This window comes from Sus scrofa, chromosome 1, assembly GCF_000003025.6.
Source record: "Sus scrofa isolate TJ Tabasco breed Duroc chromosome 1, Sscrofa11.1, whole genome shotgun sequence".
In the NCBI taxonomy this organism is placed as follows: Eukaryota; Metazoa; Chordata; class Mammalia; order Artiodactyla; family Suidae; genus Sus; species Sus scrofa.
Window position 1 is genome coordinate 216,334,910 of NC_010443.5, and position 22,787 is coordinate 216,357,696.

General features: G+C 39.1%; 1 protein-coding gene across 2 annotated transcripts in view; it reads left to right on the forward strand.

Moving 5' to 3' along the window:
- The window catches only part of ERMP1 (endoplasmic reticulum metallopeptidase 1), a 69,237-nt gene that overhangs the window by 22,083 nt on the left and 24,367 nt on the right, over nucleotides 1-22,787 (forward strand). The window contains exons 7-13 of one of the 2 annotated variants that reach the window (XM_001924217.5): nucleotides 6,104-6,316; nucleotides 8,343-8,563; nucleotides 12,283-12,457; nucleotides 12,854-13,044; nucleotides 17,171-17,323; nucleotides 19,761-19,963; nucleotides 20,548-20,663. In XM_001924217.5, the coding sequence (XP_001924252.1) occupies nucleotides 6,104-6,316; nucleotides 8,343-8,563; nucleotides 12,283-12,457; nucleotides 12,854-13,044; nucleotides 17,171-17,323; nucleotides 19,761-19,963; nucleotides 20,548-20,663 (1,272 nt within the window). The remainder of the gene's footprint in view (nucleotides 1-6,103; nucleotides 6,317-8,342; nucleotides 8,564-12,282; nucleotides 12,458-12,853; nucleotides 13,045-17,170; nucleotides 17,324-19,760; nucleotides 19,964-20,547; nucleotides 20,664-22,787) is intronic. The other variant, XM_013993586.2, reaches the window with a different exon arrangement.

A 22,787-nucleotide genomic window follows, 5' to 3' on the forward strand; every position in this document is an offset into this window, starting at 1 on the left:
AAGGGGATGGTAAATGAGCATTTTGAATGTAAATTCAAGACTTGACGGGTTGGATAGAAGGGATGAATGAGATGGGTAGCAGCAAAGATGACTTGCAAAGTATAAAACCTGGCAGACTGGGAAAGTATGACATCATTGCCCATGATGGGGACTTGGAAAGGTGGCCCTCGTCCAGAGCAGCAGTGAAGTGGGGAAGGAGGCCATGAATTCTGTCAGCCATATGAGGTGGAGAGTATCTATGAACCAACCTTATGAAAACATAGATACAGTGTCAGAGCTCGTGGCAGAACTGCATATCTGGGTTTGAAAATTGAAGGCAGAGAGAAAACCACTGAAGTATGGCTAATGGAAATGTTTTTTGAAAGAGTGAAACAAAGGTAGAGGACTAAACCTGAGCTTTGGGGAAGACATATTTTAAGGCCAACAGAGAAGCCAGTAAAAGAAACCCCATAGTAAGACAGTGTACTATCTTTAGTGAAAAGAGGAGAAAGTCAAGGGGGATGATCAGCAGGAAGAAATATCATTCAAGGCTTCTTATTGCTCCTGTGTTAGAGTTCAGACTCATTCAGTTGTTGATTGACATAACACATATTCATGACAGCCCTGGATGTACCAGGTTCTGCGTGATAAAGTCTCTCCCAGCTCTCCAGCTTCTTGCTGAATACTCTCATTGTCTTTCATTGTCTCCTCATTCTCTTCTTCTTTTTTTTTTTTTTTCCTATATTTGGAACTTTCCTCCCTCAGGGCCTTCATTTACACAGTTCTCTTAATCTGGACAATCTTGCCCCCATTGTAGCTCCTGTCCATTCTTTAGCTGTAAATTCCACTTCCTGGGATGCTTTTCTGACTTCTCAAATTCCATTAGTCTTCCATGATGTGTTTCTAGGAGACTCTCTCCTTACTATTTCTTTTTTAAATTGAGATGTCATGGACATTCCTTATTTTATTTTATTATTTTATTTTTTTTGCCCACACCTCTGGCACGTGGAAGTTCCTGGGCCAGGTATCAAACCCATGCAACAGCAGTGATAATACCAGACCCTTATTTGGCAGAACCATCAGGGAACTCCTCCATATTATTTAAACAAATTTTTTTCCCATTATAGTTCATTTACAATGTTCTGTCAATTTCTACTGTACAACAAAGTGACCCTGTCATACATATATGTATATGTATTCTCTTTTCCACATTATTCTCCATCATGTTCTATCAAAAGTGACTAGATATAGTTCCCTGTGCTATACAACAGGATCTCGTTGCTTATCTATTTCAAAGGCAATAGTTTGCATGTAATAACCCCAAACTCCTAGTACATCTCCCTCCCTCCAGATTGGCAACCACAAGACTGTCCTCCAAGTCCATGAGTTTCTTTTCTGTGGAAAGGTTCATTTGTGCCATATGTTAGATTCCACATCTAAGTGATATTGCATGGTATTTGTCTTTTTCTTTCTGACTAACTGCACTTAGTATGAGAGTCTCTAGTTCCATCCATGTTGCTGCAAATGGCATTATTTTGTTCTTTTTTGTGGCTGAGTAGTATTCCATTGTGAATATATACCACATCTTCTTAATCCAGTCATCTGTCAGTGGACATTTAGTTTGTTTCCATGTCTTTACTATTGTGAATAGGGCTGCAATGAACATATGGGTGCATGTGTCTTTTTCAAGGAAAGTTTTGTCTGGATATATGTCCAAGAGTGGAATTGCTGGGTCATATGGTAGTTCTATATTTAGTTTTCTGAGGTACCTCCATACTGTTTTCCATAGTTGTTGTATCAATTTGCATTCCCACCAACAGTATAGGAGGGTCCCCTTTTCTCTACACCCTCTCCAGCATTTGTTATTTGTGGACTTATTAATGATGGCTATTCTGACTGGTGTGAGGTGGTACCTCATAGTAGTTTTGATTTGCATGTCTCTAATAATCAGTGATGTGGAGCATTTTTTTATGTGCTGGTTGGCTATCTGTATATTTTCTTTGGAGAAATGTCTATTCAGGTCTTTTGCTCATTTTTCAATTGGGTTGTTGGCTTTTTTGCTGTTGAGTTGTATAAGTTGTTGGTATATTTTAGAGATGAAGCCCTTGTCAGCTGCATCATTTGAAACTTATTTTCTCCCATTCTGTAAGCTGTCTTTTTTTTAATGGTTTCCTTTGCTATGCGAATGCTTGTTAGTTTGATTAGGTCCCATTGATTTATTTGCTTTTTTTAATGTTGTCTTGGGAGACAGACTTAAGAAGACATTTGTAGGAGTTCCTGTAGTGGTGCAGTGGTTAACAAATCCTACTAGGAACCATAAGGTTGCGGGTTCAATCCCTGGCCTTGCTCAGTGGGTTAAGAGTGGGTTAAGGATCCGGCGTCATGAGCTGTGGTGTAGGTTTCAGATGTGGCTCGGATCCCCCATTGCTGTGGCTGTGGCGTAGGCCGACAGCTACCTGACGGCTGCGGCTCTGATTAGACCCCTAGCCTGGAAACCTCCATGTGTCGTGGGAGGTGGCCCTAGAAAAGCCAAAAAAAAAAAAAAAAAAAAAAAAAAAAGAAGAAGAAGAAGACATTTGTAAGGTTGATGTCAGAGAATGTTTTGCCTATGTTCTCTTCCAGGAGTTTGATGGTGTCTTGTCTTACATTTAAGTCTTTAAGCCATTTTGAGTTTATTTTTGTGCATGGTGTGAGGGTGTGTTCTAGTTTCATTGATTTACGTGCGGCTTTCCAGTTTTCCAAGCACAATTTACTGAAAAGACTGTCTTTTTCCCATTTTATATTCTTACCTCCTTTGTCAAAGTTTAATTGACCATAGGTATCTGGGTTCCATTGGACTGTACGTCTCTTTTGGTCCCAGTACCACACTGTCTTGATGACTGTGGCTTTGTAATATTGCCTCAAGTCTGGGAGAGTTATGCCTCCTGCTTGGTTTGTGTTCCTCAGGATTGCTTTGGCAATTCTGGGTCTTTTGTGGTTCCATATAAATTTTTGGATTGTTTGTTCTAGTTCTGTGAAAAATGTCGTGGGTAATTTGATAGGAATTGCATTGACTCTGTAGACTGCTTTGGGTAGTATGGGCATTTTTACAGTATTAATTTTTCCACCCCAGGAGCATGGACTACCTTTCCATTTCTTTGCATCCTCTTTAATTTCCTTGATTAATGTTTTATAGTTCTCAGCATATATGTCTTTCACCTCTTTGGTCAGGTGTATTCCCAGGTATTTGATTTTTTGGGGGTGTGATTTTAAAAGGTATTGTATTTCTGTCTTCCTTTTCTAATATTTCATTGCTAGTATACAGAAATGCGACTGATTTCTGAATGTTAATCTTATATCCTGCTATGTTGCTGAGTTTGTTGATCAGCTCGAGTAGTTTTTGGGTTGAGTCCTTAAGGTTTTCTATATATAGTATCATGTCATCTGCACACAGTGACAGTTTTAGCTCTTCTCTTCCAGTTTGGCTACCTTTTATTTTGTTTGTCTGATTGCTGTTGCTAGGACTTCCAATGCTATGTTGAATAAAAGTAGTGAGAGTGGGCATCCTTGTTTTGTTCCAGATTTTAGCAGGAAGGCTTTCACCTTTTTTCCATTGAGTATTATATTTGCTCTGTATTTGCTCTGGGTTTGTCATAAATGGCTTTTATTATGTCAAGTTATGTTTCCTGTTTATTGCCATTTTTTGTTTGTTTGTTTTTTGTCTTTCTGCCTTTTCTAGGGCCTCTCTCGTGGCATATGGAGTTCCCAGGCTAGGGGTCTAATTGCTGTTGTTGCTGCTGGCCTACGCCAGAGCCACAGCAATGTGGGATCCAAGCCGTGTTTGCCACCTACACCACAGCTGCTGGCAATGCCAGATCCTTAACCTGTTGAGCAAGGCCAGGGATTGAACCCGCAACCTTGTGGTTCCTAGTCGGATTCGTTCACCACTGCGCCACAATGGGAACTCCTGTTTATTGCCATTTTAAACCTTGTTTTCAATTTGATTTTATGTTTCTCCTTTGTTCCTTTCTTTTTTTGGTTGGATGATTTCCTTTTATTTTATACTTGTGTCCTTTTCTTTTTAATTTTTGTGAATGTAATGTTTGGTTTTGATTTGCGGTTGCCCTGTTTTTCAAGTATGTTAATCCTTCCACTGTCTGCATGTTTTAGCCTGATAATCATATTAGTCTCAAACACATTTTAAATAAAAGAACCTAGATTTTCTTACTTTCCTTCCCCACATTTTATTATTTTGAAGTCCTTTTCTAACATCTTCTTGTTTGTCCTTTTGGTGTTCCTTGTGTTTATTGGCACTTTTACAATAGGTTTTTTTTTCCCCCTTTTAGATCTGTATACTGGCTTATTTAAGTGATTACTTTCTAATTGTGATTCCTTCCATCCTATTTCTTCTTTTTTTTTTAAAATTTTTTTATTTAGAGAACCCCTTTCAATGTTTTTTTTTAGAATGGGTTTAGTACTGCTGTACTTGTTTAGTTTTTGTTTGTTGGAGAAATTCTTTGTTTCTCCTTCTATTTTAAATGATATTATTGCTGGGTAGAGTATTCTAGGCTGCAAAATTTTCCCTTTTACAACTTTGACTATATCTTAGCACTCTTTTCTGGCCTGTAGTGTTTCTGTAGAGAAATCACCTGGTAGCCTTATGGGGGTTCTGTTATAATTAACACTTTGTTTTTTTCTTGCTGCCTTTAGAATCCTCTCTGTATCTTTCACTTTTGCCATTTTTATTATAATACATCTTGGTGTGGGCCTGTTTGGGTTCACCTTTTCTGGGGCCCTCTGTGCTTCCTGTATCTTGATATCTGTTTCCTTTAGATTTGGGGAGTTTTAAGACATAATTTCTTTTTCTTTTTTTGTCTTTTTAGGGCTGCGCCTGTGGCATAGGAGGTTCCCAGGCTAGGGGTTGAATTGGAGTTGCAGCTGCAGGACTATGCCACAGCCACAGCAATGTGGCATCCGAGCTGCATATGTGACCTGCACCACAGCTCATGGCAATGCTGGATCCTTAACCCATTGAGCAAGGCCAGGGATCAAACCTATGTCCTCATGGATACTTGTCAAGTTTGTTAATTGCTGAGCCACGATGGGAACTCCTCAGACATAATTTCTTCAAATGTATTTTCAGTCCCCTTTTCTTTTTCCTCTCTTTCTGGAATCCCTATTATGCATAGATCGGCCCGCTTTATATTATCCCATAGATCTCTTATATTGCTTTCATGTTTTTTCATTTGGTTTTCTGTCTACTGTCCTGATTGGGTGATTTCCATTATTCTATCTTCCAAGTCACTGATTTGTTCCTCTGCATTATTCATTCTGCTCTTCAGTGCCTATAACTCAGGTCGTATTTCCACAAATGAATTTTCTAATTTTTTCTTGGCTCCTCACATTTTCTAGTTCCTTTCTAAAGTAATCTGCATTACTGTTTAGTTCTGCTCTTAATTCCTTCATATTCACCCTTAATTCCTTCAGTATTTTCACTCTCTTCTTTTTGAACTCAGTGTCTATTAGACTACAGAGATCTCTTTCATTGTTTGCTGCCTCAGGTTAATTCTCTTGTTCTTTTAACTGGCAGTTGTTTCTGAGCGTCTTCATTTTGCTTATATTTTTCTTTTTCTGTGAGTTTAGAGAAACCAACTACTGTAATCTTGGAGGGCTATTTCTATGCAAGAGTGCCTCTTTGTAATTTGTGGGGGATACTATTTCCTTGTTATTAATTCTTAACACACATGTAGGAACTTGCTTGGTGGCTGTGAGCTTCATGCGAGAACTTTATTTCTTGTTTCCCCACTGTATTTCTGGTATTCAGAGTGGTGTCTGCTACATTAAGTATAGGTTGAATAAATAGGGACTAAGAAACACTCATTGGTTTTGACAACAGTGAGGGTACAGTTGATCAGAGGAGAGCTCTAATAGAAGGGAAAGGATGAAGACTGGGTGACTGTGCTTCGAAGTGGAGAGGAAACAGAGTAGGGGCATGAACCTTATCTGAGAAATATAGTGAGTAAAGTGGAGAAGAGCAGTAGGGTGGTAGAAAGCTATTGCTGTTCACAGTCTTTTGTAGGTATTTCTTCATTCACACAGTAGATGATTTATTCAACTTTATCTTTTTTTTTTTTTTAACTAATAGGTGACAACATTTTAGCAGTTCTTAAATATCTAGCTACGTCTGATATGTTGGCCTCTTCTTCTGAGTATCAGCATGGAAACATGGTCTTCTTTGATGTGCTTGGCCTGTTTGTCATTGCTTACCCCTCTCGGGTTGGTTCAATAATTAACTACATGGTGGTAATGGCTGTTGTTTTATACCTGGGAAGGAAATTGTTGCATCCCAAACATAAAAGTAAGTATTTTCCTTTAAAACTACAATACCGGAGTTCCTGTCATGGCTCAGTGGTTAACGAATCTGACTAGGAACCACGAGGTTGCGAGTTTGATCCCTGGCCTTGCTTAATGGGGTAAGGATCCGGCATTGCCGTGAGCTGTGGTGGAGGTCGAAGACGTGGCTTGGATCCCGTGTGGCTGTGGCTGTGGCTGTGGCGTAGGTCAGCGGCTATAGCTCCTATTAGACCCCTGGCCTGGGAACCTCCATATACTGCAGAAGCGGCCCAAGAAATGGCAAAAAGACAAAAACAAAAACAAAAACAAAACAACAAAAAAACCCCTACAATACTAGAACAGGTGTGGGTTTGCTTATGTCTTTCCAAGAATTTAAAAATCTTAAAAAAAATAGCATTTGATAATACTATTTTAAGAAATTTCTAAATGAATATCAGGTTGATACGCTCGTCATACTTTTAGTCTTGGTGAAGCAGGTGACTTTTATGTACGTAGGCACTTCATAGAAATATTGCAAAAGCTTTGGAAAATGGTTTATAAAGATTGACTTTTAATGAGAAGTCCCATTAAAAGGTCTTGTCCAGGAGTTCCTGTCATGGCGCAGTGGTTAGTGAATCTGACTAGGAACCATGAGGTTGCGGGTTCAATCCCTGCCCTTGCTCAGTGGGTTAACGATCTGGCGTTGCCGTGAGCTGTGGTGTAGGTTGCAGACGCGGCTCGGATCCTGCGTTGCTGTGGCTCTGGCGTAGACCAGTGGCTACAGCTCCGATTGAACCCCTAGCCTGGGAACCTCCATATGCCGCGGGAGCGGCCCAAAGAAATAGCAAAAAGACAAAAAAAAAAAAAAAAAGTCTCGTCCACACTGTAGATAATAACACACCATTCTGGAGTATGAATGAACTGTTAATGATTAAATTGGTCTCCTTCTACTTGAAATGTTTGTAATCTAAGTTGGTGTGTGCTGTTAACAGGTAAAATATTTAGCAGCAATTTAAAATGTCCTTTTTCACTGGTGATTTTCTCTTGCTGCTTCTCTTCCTGTGTTAGCTTCTTTTAGGAAGATTTTATATGTAAATTTGCCTTCCATTTTTGCTTTTATTTCAATTCATAAACCGTCCTAAAGATGCTGAAAATTAAGACTGCAGGAATCTATCTGAACTATTCCTGAAGACTTATTTCTCTGTCTTTTGTACCCATAGACTCTCAGTAGATGTTAATATTTGAATATTATTTGCTAATACCATCGCTGATACCAGGAAATTTTTTTTTTTTTTTTTTTTTTGGTAAGCAAGCAAAGTCTTTATTACAGGAAAGCAAACAGCTCCCATGACAGCTGGGAGGGGGAAGAAGAGTCCCCCTGCTCTATTGTCCTGTAGAGGTGTTTATCCCTGTAGAGGTGTTTATCCCTTAAAGATGGGTCCAGAAAGAAGTGGTTTTGCCCAGCTACCTGTATCAGTTCTTGTTCCATAGAGGTCTTAGGGGTGGAAATGTCCCGTAAGTCTCATGGTTTCTTTGTCCTTCTCTTCCTGTAGACTGAGTCACCATTCCTCTCATTCCTTTTCCATCAGTTGAGGAGCAGGTTAGAGATTAATGTCCATCTGGATGTAGGTGCACTCCCTACAGTAAACAAGGCCTGTGGGGATGTTACTCCCTGGAGCCCTTAAGCCACAAATGTTAATCAATAGCCTTATCAAAGAATGCATCGAAGCCCATGCTCCTGCACTGACTACCTGAGTTATTATTCTGTCTGAATCCCCGGTCTAGAGTTGGAGATTCTAACTGCAGGGGGAAAAGTGGCAACGACCACTCAGACTGCTTCCTGCTGAAAAGGGGCATCCTTAGGGGAAAGCAGTTAGGTCTCCACTTATGGGATGGTCGAGTGGGCTTCAGCACATTACATTGGGTACCCCTTCTATCAACAGTGATGAATTTTTTGTTTTAAGGTTCACTCCTTAAATTCTACTGACTGGTTTTGAAATTGATTTCGTCATAAAGATGGTAATCTCCACTTCGTGTTTTCTCTCTATTAGCTGCTACCTACACAAAGGACTTCTTCTGTGGCCTTGGCATCACTTTGATAAGCTGGTTCACTAGTTTGGTTACTGTTCTGATTATAGCAGTCTTCATCTCTCTTATTGGACAGTCTCTCTCATGGTATAATCACTTCTATGTCTCCGTTTGTCTGTATGGAACTGCAGCTGTAGCCAAAATAATATTCATCCACAGCCTCGCAAAAAAATTTTATTTTGTGGTAAGTGTTTCGTGTTTTTATTGATTTCTTTTTGCTGCCTTCAAAGATTGAAGACAAACTCGGGTGGGGTTCCTTGTATTTGGCCTTTGGAGCTATCAGAAATTTTTGACATGGTTATAGGAAGTTGGCTCTCAGAACTGTGTTGACTTTCTGGAAGGCTTCTCATTCTGAGGGTTTTGTTCCTGATTTCAAATGAAGTTAGAAGGCTGCTAATTTTGGGGTGTTGGTGACAGTAGCGTGTGTTGGTACAGCCTTCTGCCTCTGTTGAATCTGTTTTAGTTTTTTTTTTTTTAATGATTTTTATTTTTTTCCATTATAGCTGGTTTACAGTGTTCTGTTAATTTTCTACCGTACAGCAAGGTGACCCAGTCGCACATACATATATACATTCTTTTTTCTCACATTATCATGCTCCGTCATAAGTGACTAGATTGCTGTAGTTTTTGTAAGCAAGATTTTATATCTACCAGCCCTCTCTGGGTTCGGTCAGTTATTTGTATTTCAGCAGCTCTGTTCTCCACTGGACTGTAAACGCCATAGGGGCATGGGTTGTTTTGTGCATTATCCCCTGTGCTTAGGCAGTGCACACAGAGCCCTAAGACACAGTATTTGCTGCCTGAATGTTGCACTTAAAATTTTCTCTTCAGTTTCTTTCACTTTTTTTTAACCTATATGTTAATGCAGATTCTGACAGCTTGCATATGTGGTATGGGTATTGATGACACGTTGCTAAGGAAAAAAAAGGGAGATGAGTTTCCAAAATGATTTATGTTGACTTATAGTCATGTTGTTATGGTTTCAACTGTATACATTTGTTTGGTAAAAATAAAATTAGGAATTAGAGTTGTGAGATAATAGAACTAAAAATAAATTACTATGAGAGAGCAAGCTATGCTTTCTGATTTTCTAAATGCATTAGAGGGAAAATCTTTCTTAGTTCCATCATTTTCAACAGCCAGTGTACACCTGGTTTTTTGGTTTTTGTTTTTCTGTTTTCTCCAGCTGGGGGTTAGAAGACTGTAATTGTCTTCTACAGGTATGCCTTTGGTGTCTGAACCTTGGTTTAGTTCATGTTGGGATTTGGTCTGAGGAGCCCTGCTATGGTAGCAGGCCCTGCTGAAGAAAGGTTCTTTGAGGTTAACCATCTGTTTGTGGCTGAACTAATACTGTGTCTTAATGTCTTCAATTTCCAAAAGAATTAACCACAGGGCTCAATTTGGCCTGCTTCTCTATAGTGCAGTGACCAGAGTGTGGCTTAACTGTTGTTGATGTGGCATTGGTGAGGGTAGGGGATGAGACAGAAATGCTTGGTAAAGTTGTTTTTACTTTAACTAATTTCACTTGTCCAATTATAAAACTTTGGGCCGAAGACACAATGGAAAGAGTAATGTGTTTCATTTTCATTTCACTTGTAGTCCTTAAGTACCCAGTGATTTTCCATGCTAAGGCTTGATACAGGGATTCAGGATGTGGTCTTTTTCTTTGAGGAGCTCATAGTCTGATTTGGGAAGATGAGGAAATCACAGTGACTTCAGTGCAGTAGGATAAGGTGAAATAGACATATTCACAGTGCTGTAGGAATACAGGGCCAGGAGAGGTGAATTTTGTTTGTGAGTCAGGCTTCATAAAGGAGGTGGTGACATTTGAACTGGGTTTTTGAAGCCTGAGAAGAAGTGTGCCAGATAGAGAACAGGCTGATGAGCAAAGGTAGGAATGTATGAGATGCATTTGGGTCACAGTCAGTAAAGAGTTCAGTGTGGTGAAGATAAGGTTGATAGCATAAGAATTGGGAAAGTAGGCCATGATGAAGTTGGAGCATGACTGTAAAAATCACTGGGGCCACAAATAAAAATTTCTAAGCAGGATATTGAGGGATAGAATTTGTGATTTAGTATGAAGACTCTGGTAATAGTATATAGAATGGATTGGAAAGGGTAGAGGGGTTAATGGAGATGGGGAGGGAATTCTTTTGTGGTACAGCGGGTTAAGGATCCATTGTTGTCACTGCAGCAGCTTGGGTTGCTGCTGTGGTGTGGGTTCAGTCCCTGGCCTGGGAACTCCCACATGCTGTGGGTATGGCAAAAAAAATTATAAATAAATATAAAAAATAGAGATGGGGAGAAGGAAACTGGATTTGAGGAATGTTTGGACTTGGGTACAATTTGGGAACAATGTAAAACATTTTCAGTTATTAAAGTTTTCAGTTTTGTTTTTAAATATCTGAGTGAAGGAATTCTGTGGTGGCATAGCAGGTTAAGGATCTGGCATTGTCACTGCTGTGGCTCAGATTGCTGCTGCAGCATGGGTTCACACCCTGGCCCAGGAAATTCCACATGCTGCAGGTGTGGCCAAAAAAAAAAAAGGGTAAATAAACAAATAACTGTCTGAATGGAATTTGGCTTAAACTTGAATCCTAAGAAGAATTATCATCATCATCATCATCATCATCATATAAGAATCAAGGCAGCGACTCTTGATTAGCAGTGTTAAACATCTAATTATTTAATGACAATACCTGTCTTTCATTGTTCAAAGGAGATTTGTCAGGTGAACTTTAACTTGTTTTGAAAATGTGACTGAAATTCTTGAGCTCCTGAAGTAGAGGCCCTTATAACAAGCATGCCCTGGACTATATAGAAATGAGAAGGCAGGAGTTCCCGTTGTGGCGCAGTGGTTAACGAATCCGACTAGGAACCATGAGGTTGTGGGTTCGGTCCCTGCCCTTGCTCAGTGGGTTAATGGTCCGGTGTTGCCGTGAGCTGTGGTGTAGGTTGTAGACGCGGCTCGGATCCCGAGTTGCTGTGGCTCTGGCGTAGGCCGGTGGCTACAGCTCCGATTCAACCCCTAGCCTGGGAACCTCCATATGCCGCGGGAGCGGCCCAAGAAATAGCAACAACAACAACAAGACAAAAGACAAAAAAAAAAAAAAAAAAAAAAAAAAAGAAAAAAAGAAATGAGAAGGCAGAGGAGAGAAAAACTTAAACATATCTCTTTCTGTTTTGGTATTTCTGCACTGAAATTATACCTTTCATGTTTACATTAATAGATGTAACATGCAGATGTTAAAGTGTATTAAGTTCTTATGGCAGCTTAAGAACTCAAGGTGCTGCATAGGAATCCTCAGACTTCAAAATCTCAAAAAAGTAGATCAAATTTTATAACGTGAGAGCACCAGGAATCCAGGACCCGGGCAGAGTTGCACTACATGACCAGTTGAAGATAAAGAAAGATTCAGGAAATCAAGCACAAACCTCCCATGGCCCTATGCTCTAAAGGCCCTGCAGTTCCCAAGGTGTGCTCTTGGTGGTGCTGCAGCAGCTTATACTGTTATACGCATAGGTCATTTCTATAGTTTGCTTGAAATTCTTTGGAAGTTGCATGAATAAAAGAGCTTACAGAAGTGAATGTTTTTAAGAGAGTCTTTTTTTATTTTGGAACATTTCCAAAGGTTTTTTATCCCAGTGGAGGGAAGGCACAGATTATATACAAGTAATGATGTTCACTTCCCATTTTGTTAAATTCCCCTTTCCTATGCAGCAGTTTGAATTTATGTTATTACTTTATGATAGGAGGTAGCTTTGTCAGTATTTAAAGTTTAAAGGATACACCCTGTTCAAAACAAAAATGCAATCTTTCTAAGCAGTACAAGTTATACTACAATAGAAGATCTTTCAGAGTGGCCTGTGAATGAGACTATGTATATATTTTCTTTCTTTCAGAATGCAAGTGACCAGTACCTGGGAGATGTATTTTTTGATGTCTCACTGCTAGTGCATTGTGGGTTCCTAACAGCTCTCACTTACCGAGGGCTCTGCTCAGCATTTATTAGTGCTGTCTGGGTGGCATTACCATTGCTTACAAAGCTTTGTATGCACAAGGACTTGAAGCAGTATGGTAAGATGTTTTTGGTTGCAATACAAGTGGAAATACTTTAAAATACATAAGATAAGGTTTCCAGGGACTATTTATTTATTCAATCTTTTGGGTAGGCTTTTTAAATTGATGCTTTTTAAAAAATTTTCAGATCACATGGGTTTTTATCTTACGTACCCCATCATTTTCATATAAATGAGCACATGCTAATATATTATTTACATGTTTTGTTTTCTTATTTGTATTTTACCCTCTCTGAGTCAAAGTGTTTTATCTCACTAGGTAACAGGTACCAAAAGGGCAAGAGTCATAGATAAGCTAATTTCTGTTAGCTGCGAAGGTACCCCAGTACTCTGAAAAGCTGTTACCTCACTGTAGACTTTGAAAGATGTATGTTTTTTTTCTCTTTCTCTGTAGGTGCTGGAGGAAAATTCATTACCTTTTACCTCTTGGGGATGTTTATTCCTTATCTCTATGCATTGTACCTCATCTGGGCCGTATTTGAGATGTTTACTCCTATCCTTGGGAGGAGTGGTTCAGAAATTCCACCTGATGTTGTGCTGGCTTCTATTTTGGCTGGTTGTACAATGATTCTCTCATCCTATTTCGTAAGAAAAAATATATGTATTTTTAAATTTCCTTCTTCATTTTATATATATGATGATTTTCACCATGGCAGATCCTATGAAATAGTGTTGGTTATATTCTTAAGCAAAAGAAGTGGTGAATGGCCGTACATATTGTGGGTTCAGTATGGGAAGAAAGTGTAGAATGGAAGTCTTGTTCTTCTTTTTACCCTTTGTCCTCTTACTTTTCAGATTGTTTTCAGACTACCTGAATGTGAATGTATGGGAATGAATACCAAGTGAGAATTGGGAGATTGCTTGGTAGTGAATTTTTAGAATGGTTCCTAGTAATGTGTTTTCTTTGTTTGCTTTTTAGGGCCGCATCTGAGGCATATTGAGGTTCCCAGGCTAGGGGTCAAATCGAAGCTGCAGCTGCCAGCCTACACCACAGCCACAGAAACACTGGATCCTTAACCCACTGAGCAAGGCCAGGGATCGAACCCACATCCCCAAGGATATTAGTCGGGTTCATTACCGCTGAACCACAATGGGAACTCCCCCAATAATGTGTTTTGAACCTACTAACTAGACGTAAATGTTAATAAATACATGGTAGTTTCATTAGTGCTGTTAGAGCTAGTGAAAGAAAACTAATTCTGATGAGGACTTTTCCATTGTTATTGAACTGCTCTCTGCTAGCACAGCAGAGTTCATTACGTGAGTGACGTACGCTTATGACACCCAGACATGCCTTCGTTTACCAAGTAATGAGAACATATCATGGACCTTGTCATTTTGCTGTGTCAGTGTCCTGCCCTCTGAGGGAGAGCCCTGCCTCTGCCATCTCTCCTTTTCTTTCCTGGGAATCTCTGGAGGGAAGCAAAGACATGATGCAGAGTTGACCACCAGACTGCCATCTGGTAGAGCAAGCTCCAGGCAGAGTTCTGCCCGTGGCGTGGTGTCAGCACTCTCCAGGACTCAGGCCTTAGAGGAAGCAGGTCTCTGTTTTGTGGCTCTTTTCATTGCATTTTCTAAGAGTAAAGTATTTATTGAATACTTGTAGGTAAACTCTGAGATTGCGGCTAGGGGACCAAATAGTAAAAGTAGTTATGACTTTATTATAGTTCTTTCTTCCATGGCGATAGATGGTGAGCTTTCTTACATTGATATGGTAAAGAGCATCTCTTGTGGAGATTAAGATCTAGGGATAGCAGATAAAAATACCACATGTGTGGTCAGCACTATCCATGGAAGTTCCTTAAATAGCCAATAAATAACTATATGTCACTGCTTATATAGCCCTGTAGAATAATTCTTATGCACAGCATTGTTTGACGTCAGCTGTATTTGTCCTAAAAGAAATCTGAGCATTCCAGCCATTTTACCTTTAATATTAATGATTAAGTCCTTACTGGTGTTTGTAGGGGTAGATGGAAAATTCTAAAATGTTCTTTGTTGCCTTCAGGCTTTACTTCTTTTGGTTTTAATGTTAACCTTTAAATCCTCTGTGCATCTTAATGGATAGGTTTGCTGTTAAGAAGACTAAAGGAAATGGTAGTTTCATTGTACGTAGATTAGGTTGTAATCTAGAGTCAACCAAGTTTTGAACTGAACCCCCTCAGTGTATTTAAATCATAGTCAGTGATTGAAAGCTATTGATGCTTATAAATATGTGGACAGATATGTCGGGGATAAATATATGGTCAAATATGTGGGGGCATTTCACTTCTGTTCCAGAAGGAACCCTGAAAACTTCACTGTGGAAATCAAAGATGACCCCATAGCATGAAAATCTTGGAAACCATAAGCAAGTGGATTAAAATATATTATTTTCTAACTTATGTTTTATTAAGAAAGCTTTTGGAAGCTTCCTCTTGGAATACTTTAAACCCTCACTTAATTTTTATTATAATGTGAAATAGCTCTGCTGCTGTTTGATGCTGTGGGTATCATTCTCTTCATTATTTTCTTATTTATGTATGTATTTGTTAAGTATCTGTGCTATACAGATAGAGGCTTATTAATAGAGTGAGTCTCTTAGGAGTTCCCAAGTGGCTCAGTGGGTTAAGGATCCAACACTGTTGCTGCTGTGGTGCTGGTTTGATCCCTGGCCCTGGAACTTCTGCATGCCATGGGCATGGCTGGAAAAACAAAAAATAGAGTAAGGCTTTTCTCCTTGGGTATTGGAGAATTGAATCACAATGCATACTTCAGAGAGCTTTCCTTTTAGTCCTTGGGGATTTATTAAATATATTGTCTAAAAAGCAATTAAGTTCCTGTCATGTGTTTGGTTAACAGGTTCCTGGGTCATCCTGTGCTAGGGTCATCATGGTTATATTAATTGTGTGAGATTTCTGATAGGCGTGCGATCAGGAGACTCTCAGAGAAACAGAAACAGCTAGTGCACATTGGACATTGCATAGTCATGCTTCTCTTCATTTTATTTTGTGCTTATTTCAGAGCCTAGAGTGATTTAAGACAAAAGACAGTGAAATTCAAGACAGTGGGATCCAAACACATTGTCACTTAGGCTGTTCTCTTCTTCCTTCTCTTCCCCTCTGATCACCATTTCTTTTATCACCATGACCAAACTTCTTCCAGAAGGGGGACAGAAGAAGCAGAAGATGAGCCTCGTGAGTTGGCGAAGAGAGTGTGGGTGTGGAAACTATAGCTTAACCTAAAGTTTTAGGACAACTTGGGGTAGTAGTGAGGCTGAAAATGGCAGGAACCACAGCATTATGACAGGGAGGTTTTATTTGGACCTAAAGAACGGTATACCTAAACTTAACCAGCCTTCCAGTGGAGAGAAAACTAATTATTTGGCAGGATATTTGACACAGTTCTAAGGAGCCACAGTTTAAATATTGTGACTGTTAGGAGAAAGAGGGGCTGACAGGGTAACAAATTGTTTTGCTAACTCACTGCCTTAAGTCCTTGGGTACTTTGTCTTATTTCTATGCTTCAGTGTAAAAACATAAATCTTTGGCTTAAGACCAGTACTGTTTGCGGGAGATTACTCTGGATGGCATATTGGTAGGTTATACATACAAAATCTCTTAATTTCATATAGTAGAGTATATGGGGTAAGTTACGAATATTTAATTTTTCATTTTCACCTCAGTAAACATTTTCACATTTATGTCCTTCACTTTTTTACTTATTGACCCTACAGGGTGGGCAGTAAGGGGGAGAAGGCAGAAAGGGAAGCTGGGATTAGGTGGTCATTGTTTCTCAAGTGGCTCCTTTAGAACCCCTGTGAGGGATCTGTGGACCTATTCTATGAGTCATGTTCTCCCCACCCCAACTTTTAGTTCGGTGATTTCATTACAGTTAAAAAGCTAAAGAAGCATATTTAGGATTTTCTAGATGCCCATCTTGAGACTGAGCCACTGGGTTTGCCTGCTCAAGTTCAGATTTTTGTTTTAATTGTGTTGGCTTTAGTTAACTCAGCACTGAAAAGGATGCCATTACTTTTTTATCTTGATTTGTTCCAATTTTCATAGTTTTTGTAATTGAAATATAGTTGACTTGAAATATTCTGTTAGTTTCAATTACAGAATTACTTTTATTGCAGTTTTTCCTTATATGCGGGTCCACAGGCAGAATCTTGAAGGGCCATCTACGCTGGTTTAGATGAATCCAGCACCTGGGCACATTATGAAAGCGTTATGAGTAGAACTTGAGTTTTGCTGAAATAGGCTTCCTTACTTGCTTAAAAGCTTACCTTTGATTCTTCAATAGGAGCCAGATGTCATTCTATTTGGTACAGTTATATAGGGTCTGCTTTGCAGTGTTAACTACATGGAATTGATAGAATCAGAAATGAAATAAAGGTCATAATTTGACTGATGATGGATGTACATCCTTCTAGTCTCCTGACTAACTGCCCAGAGAGAGACCATCTCAGTTTCCCTTTTCCTTCTCAGTGTCTAGCTGCCTGGCGGAAAGATACCATCATGCAGATGGGGCAGCTCTCATTTATTTAGGCTCTGACTTGTGATGGAAATCCCTTTCAATTAGTGCTCTGTGTACTGGAAATGGGAGTTTGTTAGCACACCCTGATACATTTTCTTCATTATCTGTCAGATAATAGCTGTTAGAAAATAAAGTCATTAAAACCACCTTTTTGCCAATGGTAATTTATCAATTTTTGTGTTTTGTGTTTTAGATTAACTTCATCTACCTTGCCAAAAGCACAAAAAGAACCATGCTAACTTTAACTTTGGTATGTACAGTTACATTCCTCCTTGTTTGCAGTGGAACTTTTTTCCCATACAGTTCCAACCCTTCCAGTCCGAAGCCAAAGAGAGTGTTTCTTCAGGTAAGAGCAATTTTGCGTGAGCTCTTTGCAATTCTGGAGAGGAAAGGCTTACGTGTTTTGAGCTTCACTAGTCAACAGTGAAACTCAAAACATAAGTGACTTTTCTGCTGTTGACCTAGTAGTTGGACTTTGACTATTTTGTGTCAGGCAGTAAGGAAAAGACTGACCATCAAGAGGCACTCTTATCAGATAGAAAACACTTCTCCCAAGAGACTGAATCGGAAATATCTGCTTGTTCTTCTTACTGTTAAATTACAAAACTGTACCTACTTGGAAAAATAGGAGCAAATATGTATTATGGAATAATAGAAGTACAGATTTTAGATGAATGGATTGTAAAAATGTCTGTAGGCTTAGTAAAAATAGAAACTCCTGTCAAATGGCAAAATTAAATAGATTCTTTAAAATGCTAGTAAGATTGATCTCAGGTAATGTTCAAAGTAATATGTTAAAATGGAAATATAATAACTTAGGGATTAATAAAATAAGATTTAGAACTTACATTTCAGGTTTTTCTGTGAACTTTTTAGAGCTGGTATAAAGCAAGGAAAAGAACAAAGTCACCTTATTTCCAGTCTTCCTCTGTGTTAGAGGGAGAGGAGTTGCCAAACAGAAAAGCCAAGAGCCATAACCTAGACAGTTATTCAAAGGCTTGAATAAGTAATAATAATATTTGAATTTGAATATCAGAGAGGAGATTTTTGAGAAAGTGCCCACTATTCCTTGCTTTTGTTTACAGTCCTATAGGACACAGTGTTACTTTTTATTTTACAAATTCTCCAGTTTGCAAAACCCTTAGTGAACAAGAACTGGTTTTTAGGTAATTCATTGTGTTTTCAGTGAGTTGATAATTTTTATAATTATATCAGTAGTTGTTAGGAGAAGCTAGATTTTTACTTTTAAAAATTCCTGTCTGATTTGTTTTGGGGTTCCTTTCCCCTCCAGTGCTAGAAGTTAGCAAACTTTTCTTATAAAGGGCCAGATAATACATTTTTTAGGCTCTGCCAGCCACATGGTCTCTGTTGCAACTACTCTGTTTTTACAGGGTGCAAGCAGCCATAGATAATTCCAGCAGATGAATGTGGCTGTGTTCCAACAAAGCTTTATTTATAAAAATGGTAGTGGGCCATTTGGCCTGTGGGCTGTGGTTTACCCCTGCCCTTTGCAATCCTTTTTCTTTCCCTGTTTGATATTCTTCAGGCTGGTTTCTGCTGTTAATAGAGCTCTTCCAGATGGGGCATGGTGCCTTTTCATAGAATTCTGTTAGGCACAAGTGTGTCATCTAGTGGTGTGCTGTGATTCCTGTTTTTCTCTGCACATGAAGTAACTTCATGTAACACACTGAAAGGGAAATATGTGTGTGTGTATGTGTATTTCTCTTAGAATGTATTTAAGTCTTTATCTAAAAGGAGTTTTAAGTGTTGATGTCTTTTAAATCTGAAATAGGTTTTCGAAAATTTTTATATGAAATTAAAATGTTGAAATATATGTGTTTTGTTTTGTTTTGTTTTTAAAAGCATGTGAATATCCATTGACTTTAAAAGAACATTAGGAGTTTCCATTGTGACTCAGCGGTAACAAACTGACTAGTATCCATGAGGATGAGGGTTCAATCCCTGGCCTCGCTTGATGGGTTTTGGATCTGGCATTGCTGTGAACTGTGTTGTAGGTTGCAGACGTGGCTTGGATCTGGCGTTTCTGTGGCTGTGGCATAGGCCTGCAGCTCCAGTTCGACCCATAGCCTGGGAACTTCTATGTGCCAGGAGTGTGGCCTTAAAAAAAAAAAAGATAAAGAACATTAGCCATACCTTAGAAAACCCTAGTATTCCCTTCTTGATCCCAAATCTTTTCTTCCTCTCCCTCTTTCCACCCCCTACAATACTCACTATCTTAAAGGTTGAAGTTGATCATTACTTCACTTTATTTTACCACATATGTATGAATCTCTAAACAACAACATATAGTGTTGCCTGTTTTTGAACTTCTTACAGGTAAAGCCATACCATAAATACTCTTTGGTGACTTGCTTCCTGTTGCTCATAGCACATCAGTCTTCCAGGTTGATTTGTATCAGCGTAGTTCATTATTTGCCATTGCAGAGTATTCTGTTGTAGGATGATGCCCCAGTTCATTTGCCCGTTCTGCTGTCAGTGGACAGTGGGACCGATTCCATTTTTCATTTCTTGTACCTTGTAAGAGTTTCTCTAAGGTCCACATACAGGGGCAGAGCTGCTGGCTTGAGGGGTATGTTCACTCTATTGGTAATGCTAAGCATTCTCCTAAAGTGACTGTGCTGTTGATGTGTCAGCCAGCTCCAGCGGTGTGGGAGGGCTCTTGGGCTCCGGAGTCACAGCATTTCTTAGTGTTGTCAGACTTTGTCATTCTGTGGGTGAAGGAGTTCAAACAGTAGTTTCCTCATTGGTCTTGATCTTTTCAGCATGTGACTAGAACATTTCATGGCTTGGATGGACATGTAGTTAAACGGGACTCTGGAATTTGGATCAATGGGTTTGATTATACTGGAATGTCTCACATAACACCTCACATTCCCGAGATCAACGATAGCACCCGAGCTCACTGTGAGGAGAACGCACCACTCTGTGGTTTCCCGTGGTATCTTCCAGTGCACTTTCTCATCAGGTTGGTTCCTTACTTTTCTGCTTTTAGTTGGGCGTTAGTTCTCAAGTCCTATTACTAAACCAGTACTTTACTATCTAAACTGGTTAACATAAAAGTCGAGTGCTGTTCATAGTGTTTTTCTTTTGTATCACTACAAAAATTATATTTCTGTAATGGGATAAAGCACTCAGAGGTTTGGGGAGTGGTTTTCTCTCAAAATTTTGCTTTTTTAAGAGTTGGGAAGTCTTTCCTCTAGAAACCTGGATAGAAAGAGTAACTCTCTTAACTGCTCTAATAGATAGTGGGTAAACATCCATTTCAAATTTTTTTATTCCTGGGACGTGTTTATGACTTGGCAGTGAAGACTGGATGAGAAGAAATAGGATAGGTAGTGGAATCAGGGTCACTGAGGATCCTTGTTCTTAACTTTGGGAATGTTTTACTACATAGCAACCTGGGCCTCAAAGAAATTGACATTGTTCATCATATCCATCAGAGTTTATTTTCATGCCCCCACATGTCTGTCTTTTATTCTGAGCACTTCCATTAGTTATAGATAGAAATCAGTAAAGCAACCTCAACACTGACGTTACCTTTCTAAATAGGAAAAACTGGTATCTTCCTGCCCCAGAAGTTTCTCCAAGAGATCCTGCTCATTTTAGACTCGTATCCAAAGAACAGACACCCTGGGATTCTATAAAGCTGACCTTTGAAGCAACAGGTAAGTCATATGATAGTTTATTCTTATCTCCTTCACTTCTTAATTTTAATGTGTATTTTTTCCCTCAAATTTATGATAGTGAGCAGCAACTTAGGAGAACTTAGTGTTTCTAAAAGCAGTTGAAGCTGGTTATAGTTTTTAAAAGAAAATTTATAGACTTTGTTTTTTAGATCAGTTTTAGGTTTACAGAAAAATTGAGTAGAAAGTACAGAAAATTTGGAGTTCTCGTCATAGCTCAGTGGTTAATGAACCCGACTATTACCGATCCCTGGCCTCGCTCAGTGGGTTAAGCATCCGGCGTTGCTATGAGCTATGGTGTAGGTCACAGACACGGCTCAGATCCAGTGTTGCTGTGGCAAAGGCTGGCAGCTACAGCTCCAATTCGACCCCTAGCCTGCAAGCCTCTATGTGCTGCGGGTGTGCCCCCCCCCAAAAAAAGATGGAAGTACAGAAAATTCTCATTTCTCCCGTATTACTAACATCTTTCATTAGTGTGATGTGTTTCTTCTAATTGTTGACATTGATATGTCATTATTAACTAAAGTCCGTATTAGTTCATTATTTGTGTTGTTCAGTTCTGTGGGCTTTGATAGCTACATATTATCATGTATCCACATCACAGTATCACACTGAATCGATTCACTGCCCTCACATCCCCTGTGCTGCATTTATTCACCCCCCTCTCCCCTCACCTACCACTGATCTTTTTTACTGTCTCCTTTGTTTTTACCTTTTCCAGATATCATGGAGCTGGAACTATAGTTTGTAGCCTTATCAGACTGGCCTTTTTCAGTTAGCAATTTGCATTTAAGGTCCCTTTATGTCTTTTAGTGGTCTGATGGTTCATTTCTTTTTATTGCTGTGAATAACATTATGAATGTTCCCCAGTTTGTTTTATCTGCTATTTATCTGCTGACCTACTTGAGAATATCTTGGTTGCTTCCAGTTTTGGGCAATTTTGAATAAAGCTGTCTAAACACTTGTGTGCAGGTGTTTGTGTAAAATAAGTTTTCTACTCATTGGATAAATATCTATGAGTGCAGTTGCTGGATAGTACAGTAAGCCTGTATTTACCTGCTTAAGAAACTGCCAGAATGTCTTCCAAAGACAGTATGAATTCCCGTCAGCAGTGAGTGAGAGTTCCTGGTTGCTCAACATTCTCATCAGCATATGGAGCTGTTAGTGTTTGTGATTTTAGCCATTCAAAGTTACAGTAGTATCTCATTGTTTTAATTTAAAATTCCTCAGTTCCTAATAGTATATGATGTTGAGCATCTTTTTGAAAGCTTATGTGCCATCTGTATAACTTCTTTGGTAATATGTCTATTTTGACCTTTGGTCTATTTACTAATTTTGTTATTTTTGAGATTTAAGAGTTCTTTGCATACAAGTCCTTTATCATGTAAGCATTTTACAAATGTTTTCTCCCAATCTGGCTTGTATTTTCATATTGTAACAGTGTTTTTTGTAGAGAATAAGTATTTTAATTTACTGAGGTCCAGCTTAATCACTTTTCTTTTTGGAGCATACTTTTGGTGTATATAAAAATCATTGCCAAACTTGGGTTCTCAACATTTTCTCTCCTGTTACTTGCCTTCTAGAAGTTTCACAATTCTGCCTTTTATAGTTAGATCAGTGATATATTTTGAATTAATTTTTGCAAAAGGTATAAGGCCTTTGTATAGATTCATTTTTGGCCTGTGGATTTCCACTTGTTCCAGTACCATTTGTTGAAGACTGTTCTGTCTCCACTGAATTGCCTTTGTTTCTTTCTTTCTTTTTTTTTTTTTTTTTTGCTTTTCCCCGGCTAGGGGTCAAATCAGAGCTGTAGCTAGCTGCTGGCTTACGCCATAGCCACAGCAATGCCAGATTCAAGCTGCATCTGCCACCTGCACCACAGCTCACAGCAACTTCGGATCCTTAACCCACTGAGCAAGGCCAGGGATTGAGCTCATGTCCTCATGGATACTAGTTGGGTTTATTACTGCTGAGCCACAAGGGTAACACCTGCCTTTGTTTCTTTATCAAAGATAGTTGACTGTATTTGTGTGGGGCTATTTCTGGGCTTTCCACTTTGTTTTACTCTTCTATTCTATTCTTTTCCTGTTACTGCACTGTCTGATG